Source organism: Fukomys damarensis, unplaced genomic scaffold (genome assembly GCF_012274545.1).
Source record: "Fukomys damarensis isolate Sample0158 unplaced genomic scaffold, DMR_v1.0_HiC HiC_scaffold_32, whole genome shotgun sequence".
NCBI lineage: Eukaryota > Metazoa > Chordata > Mammalia > Rodentia > Bathyergidae > Fukomys > Fukomys damarensis.
In genome coordinates, this window is record NW_022900944.1 from 43,456,046 (window position 1) to 43,462,045 (window position 6,000).

At 50.0% G+C, this 6,000-nt stretch overlaps 1 protein-coding gene across 6 annotated transcripts in view; it reads left to right on the forward strand.

The window, feature by feature from the left end:
* The window catches only part of Bco1 (beta-carotene oxygenase 1), a 36,097-nt gene extending 33,897 nt beyond the window's left edge, over positions 1–2,200 (forward strand). For 3 of the 6 annotated variants that reach the window (XM_033757790.1, XM_033757789.1, XM_010609438.3), the window contains 2 exons: positions 300–521; positions 677–2,199. In XM_033757790.1, coding sequence (XP_033613681.1) covers positions 300–521; positions 677–702 — 248 coding nt within the window. In that variant the 3' untranslated portion in view covers positions 703–2,199. Of the gene's footprint in view, positions 1–299; positions 522–676 lie in introns of those variants that run through there. The other 3 variants (XM_010609434.3, XM_019205288.2, XM_019205287.1) reach the window with 3 other exon arrangements.
* The last annotated feature ends 3,800 nt before the right edge of the window (positions 2,201–6,000 follow it).

Consider the following 6,000-nt stretch of genomic DNA (forward strand, 5'->3'; position numbering starts at 1 on the left):
TCCCCTACTCGGCTGGGAGCTGGCCTCCCCTGCACACAGCGGCCCCGGGGGGCGCTCAGAGAGGGAGACAGCGTGCAAGGCCACGCCCTGTGTGTGCAGGAGGTGTTCAGCCACCCGCAGAGGCTGAGAAAGGGCTCCCCCAGCGGAGGATGGCTCAGGCGCACTTTTACCAGACGGATCTCTCTTCAGGGCTGGGGTGCCCTTGGTAGAGGCGCTTGCCTGCCATGCGCAAAAGGTCCTGGATCCCATCCCGTGTTTCGAAAGAGAAAAGCGAAATGTTTCTGCTTGTTCCCCCCAAGGAGTTATCTTATCGGCCATTGTCTCTACCGACCCCCAAAAGCTGCCTTTCCTGCTGATTCTGGACGCTAGGAGCTTCTCGGAGCTGGCTCGCGCCTCTGTTGCCGTGGAGATGCCCTTGGACCTCCATGGGTTGTTTATCCCCGATGTGGACCAGGCCGCTTCCCAGACACAGCAGGCCCGGGCTTCGGGCTGCCAGGGTCCCCACAGGCCTGATGGGGCAGGTGGGCTCGGGCTCCCCCAGCGGGACGCTCGGGACTAAGCTTGTCACCCGTCCCCAGGTGACGGGTCCCCAGTTTCCTCCTCATCTGTCCTCTGCGGGTGCTGGGTAGGAGCATGGAAACAGCTCGTCCACACCTCTTCCTCCATTCTACTGTAGCCATAGAGCTGAGCGTGGTGGCCTGAACCTGTAACCTCATCACTCGAGAGGCTGAGGCAGGAGGACTGCTACAAGTTTGAGACCAGCCTGGGCTACATAGTGAGTTCAATTCCAGCCGTGACAATACAGCGAGAACCTATCTCAAAAAAACAAACCAAAACAAAATGCCACGTAAACCTTGTTGAAAAGTCAAATATGTATTGTTGAGCTCTCACACTTCTAAGAAAGCCTTTTTCCTTTATTTTAAAGACCTTGATTGTGAAACAGAAAGTGTATTCAATCACATATAGTCATTCTTGGTAGAAACAGCACAGGCATGCTGGAGAAAAGATGAACACCTACTTATCGTTGCTCCTCCTCCCTCTCCCCTCTCCCCTCTCTGGCCCTCCTTTCTGACAGACCCAGGCGTGGGTGCGGAGCTCCAGCTTCCTCTGCTGTGCCCTGTTAGTAAGCTGTGTGGCTGCTTTGTGGCCATTCCGTGCAAGACGTGGCGTAAAGTGAAAGAATAAAAACTTTACAGTCTGGTCAGACCTTATTTTATTTTTACATGGCTTCATCCTCTGAAGTTCTTCTAAGACAGTAAAACAGTGTTGCAGACCTTGACGTCTCCCCGCCAGCAAGATCACTGGACTGACAGACCGGTGCCCCAGGGAGAGTCCTCGCCTGCTCTCATCTGTGGGGCCTCATCTGTGCCTGAGGGGAGAGGAAACTGTCCAGACTGTTTGTGCCACCAGGACAGACCAGGCACTGGGCAGAACAGGAGACCTGTTCTGAGGGCTGCCAGCAAGGTGGCTATGGGGACGGACGGACGGACGGACGGAGGAAGCTGGCAACAAACCCACCCACTGGGCTTCCGCGTGATTGCTGGGTGCCCATGGCGTCTGGGTGTCACCTTCCCGGTCCTCGGGCGGTGCGGTGGGGGGTGGGGGTCGCACTAAATCCCCGCAGTCACAGTGGAAATTCAGTAACGCGTCTCCAGGATGGCATAAATCTCCAGCGGTGGTGAATAAGATACCACAGAGTGCAGACGTGCCCAGGGTGGCCTTGGCTTTTGCCCACAACCACCATGAAGCCATACTGGGCTTCCGCTGCAGTGTAGGATCCACTAGGCCAGAGAGTTGTTTGTTTTCTACTTGAAATTCTCTTTAAGATCATTGCACACGCGTGTACAGGTCCAAGAACTCTAGGGAGATCCCAAGGCACCTTTCCAGTCTTCCCTAGGGCTAACATTTTGCAAAACCATAGAGTACGATATCACAGCCGGGATGTTGACATTGACCCCACCCACCCACTAGCCTAATTCAGATTTTCCCAGTTTTACTTGTTCTCTTTTGTGCATGCAAGACAAAAAAAATTTTTTTTTTCTTAACTCACAGAAAATTTTTGGAATGTATAAAATTGGTAGGTTCCAGTATTCACCACCACAGTTCATCAGCCCTGGGGTCCCTCGAGTTGCTTTCTAATCATTACACCCACCTTTCTCTAACTCCCTAACCCATTCTCGCCATCATAATGCCAATTGTCATTTTAGAAATGTTACATCAGTGGAATGACAGCAACCTTCTGGGATTGGCTTTCCTGGCACAGCCAGGTTCATTAGAGATTGACCCAGCTGGTGTATTTGTCCAAGTTGTGTATTGGGGTTGTTTTATTCACTGCTTAATCCTCGGCACTGATAACATTTTCTTGTGTAACATAGCTACTCAATACTCAATAAACATCTTTTGAAGGAGCAAGTTCCCCAGGCAAACATTCAACTCTACCGCACGCCGGCAAGAGACCAAAGTTTCATTGAAGACCTGAAAGATGGGGAAGACAGAACACAAGGAACCTGTGACAGCTCACAAAATCCCTCATTGAGGCTCCTCTCTGCTGCCACTGATTTCTCCACTCTCTCTTCTCCCACTGGTGCCCCAAGCCCTTTCCAGGATCGTCAGCATTTCCATCCCCCCCTCAGTTTATGCGTCCCATTCAACAAAAGTGCACATCATGGAAGTGGCCGGATGAAGGCACCTTCCTCAGGATCGCCGGTGGGAATCTCAGAACCCCCAGCCTCATGACCAGATGGGCGAAGGGAAATATAACTCTAGTGGCCTCAGGAAAGCATAGCAGTCTGTATTTTGGTGGCAGGAAAGGAGAAAGCCTGACTGACACACATGGCGGTCACCTGCCTACTTACTCTACGTGAATGAGGGTGGAAGGTGGGAAGGCCTCCCCACCCTCATTCGGCTCAGCTCTGATTGCCAAACCGTGCCCAGACCTAATCATGAAAAAGGGCGCAGTTCTGTGGGGAGGAAGACTGTGCCTGCAGTTTGTTTACCTCATTGAAGATGACAGGTGGCATACCAGACTGACAAGGAGGGCGGGCACACTGGATCTTGTTTTCTGTTTCAGACATCAAAGGTTGAGGTCTGGAATTGCATTTGTCTGGGTCTCCACTTCCATTGTGGTTCATACCTACACAGCCTGGAGGATGCTTGCTCCTGTCTTGTAGGGACCGCAAGACCATCCCTGGGGTCCTCAGAGCCTTGTCATTATGCTTCATGTGGGTGTAAAAGGTGACCAGGAAGTTCAGCAGGAAAAATCACTCTGGCTTCGTTTATTACTTTGATGAGGCCACACACATCCCAAGTGCTCTACAATGAAATATCTGGTGCACTTGGGCCCCCACATGCTGGCTGACCCACTGACTTTTTCCACTAAAGGCATCTCCAAAATGATGCCAGCTCAGGAATACCTTGTATGTATCCTTGAGCAAATCAAACGCATATGAGCTGCATCTACAGTATTATCTCCTATTTATTTCCTCAGAGCCAAACTTCTTGGCATAGGACTTAGACCTTTTTTTTTTCTTTTCTTTTTTTTTTTTTTGGTAAAGCTGATGGTCCCCAGGGTAAGCAAAAACACTGTCGCTTGCTTCTGAAGCTGTCTGATGATGGTTTGGGTGGTTTGTAAGTGGCCAGGACTTGGAGACTGAGACGTCATTACCATCATCTTCATCGTGCAGCAGGGCTGAGACCAGTGGGCACTTCAACTTCTTCAAAAACTTCTCTTGGAAGTTGCAATTCTGACGCCACATACAGAATCCTACAGGACCACAGCAAGAAACCTCCTTTAAGGCCCAGGCCAGCAAAGTGGCAGAGTATTTTCTTGCACCCACAAGCGAGGCGGGATGTGGGGGCCCAGCACATGGGCGGCCGGGGATGAGCAAGGCTTCCTGCTTCCTGGTTGTGAGCCGCAGCTTCCGGGAGGGGTCGAGTGTCAGGAACTGCCGAGTGGCCAGGCAGCACCTGCAGGAGGCTGCTGAAGGCAGGTGGAGGGCAGCTCGGGACAAGGCCTGGAGGCGGATGTGGGTGACTGAACAAAGCAGGTAAACAGTGACTCCCGAGAAAAGCCACGGAAAGAGTGGGGAGGCATTGTTAGAGATATGAGGAAGACACCTTTGTCCACCACCCAGAGAAAAACACCAACATCATCCCGGCATGTTTTCCTGCCATTTATTCCCAGTCCAGTCTCCAGACGAGTGATCGGTTTACAACCCACCCTCCAGTTTATAACCTGCCTTTTTTTTTTTTCCACTCAACATATGATGCAAGCATCTTCCCAGGTCATTAAATTCTTTTAATGGGTGAATATTATTCTCTCTTTAGGGCATGATGTAATGTTGGATGTTTAGGTTGTATCCAGTCTTTTGCTATTATAGTGCTGGACCAGTCACTTTGGGCATGGAATTTGAGTGTTCAGTCCTGCCCCGTGTACAGGTGGTGAGTTTTTGGTCTGGTTGGACTTATAACTTGAGTTTTCTGAGCCAAAGGGCAGAACAGCAAATTTGGGGGTATTTAAAAAATTTTTTTATTTAGTTTTCAAACCGAATACATATTTGTCACACGTAATGATCGTAGTCATCATGGGAAAATTGTACCTGTACATGGTGTGTCTTAATTTTCCTTTGTTTTCCATTCCCCTCACTTCCTTATCCCTTTTTCCCCTTCCTCCTTTACAAAAGCTTTGTTTCCATTTGGGGGTATTTTCTTGAAAAGCCAAAGGTCTTGGCTTGAGACAATGGGACTGAACTTGAGGAGATGTTCTCGGATGCTTGAGGCTGTGAGGCTGAGAAAACACTTTTGTCAGGAAACGGGAAAAAGCAGGTGCACAGTAATATAACTTGAGTCTATGAATCCTCCCTCTCCCCTCTCCTAGGTTTTTCTATCCCCCTGTCCTTTCCCTCCACACAGACGCCTGTTCCTCTTCAAGCACGCATTCATACCTTCGTTCTTTCAGTGAGGAGCAGGAGCTCACCGAGACACCGTGCTGGAGAAAACAAGGAGACCCGCGCAGGGAAACAGCAGCACGGTTCCCAGGGGCAGGGAGGCTCTGAGCATCCCTGCTGCCCGCTGGGATACCTGGGAGGGTCAAAGCGGGATGACAGAGGGCGGCCTGGCTGAACAGCCAACCCAGGGAGCACCCTGTTGTCGGGAGATCGCAGCGAAGCTGCAAAGCCAACGTGGGTGCGAAGTAGGCCGTAGCAAAGGACAGAGCTCTGGAAAATCCCTGAGTAAGGAACAGAAGTGGCTTTAGCTGCAGAGAGGTTGCCAATGGCAGCTGCAAGGACAATCAAGGGCTGACAGTGCTTTTTGTTTTTAAATAATAGGTTTTTCAAGATCTGATTCACCTACAAAAATGTCACCTAAATTCAGTGGTTTTAATATATCGAGTTGTGCAACTACTTACCACTGCGTAATTCTGGGACATTTGTATCCAAGAGAAACTCTGTACCCGTCGGTATCGCTCCCCATTCCACACACTCCCTGCCCGTTCCCAGGTGAACCACAAACCTACTTTACAGCTGTACGGATTTGCCTGTTCTGGACACTGTATAGACGGAAGGATGTAGTATGCAGAGGGTTTGTGACTAGCTTGCTAGCAGAGTCTTGTGTCAAAGATTCGTCTGTCGTCGCACAAATCCTGACTTCATTCTTTGTTACGGCTGAATGATATGCACTGCGTGAATGGACCACATTTTGCTTATCCACTCATCTGCTGGAAACGTGAATTGCTTCTTGATTTTGGCCACTGTGAAGAATGCTGTTGTGAACATTCGCGTCCAAGTTTTTCATGTGGACCTATGTTTTCATGTCTCTGGAGTACATCCCCAGGAGTGAAATTGCTGGGTCACGTCATAACTTTGCGGTTAACATTGTGAGGAACGACCAAGTTCGGCCAAGTTGTTTCCAAAATGGCCACAGCACTGTGCAGCGTGTGAGAGTTTCATGCGTCCTCCCTAACACCTATTGGTGTCTGGATTTTTTTTTTTTTTTTTTTGT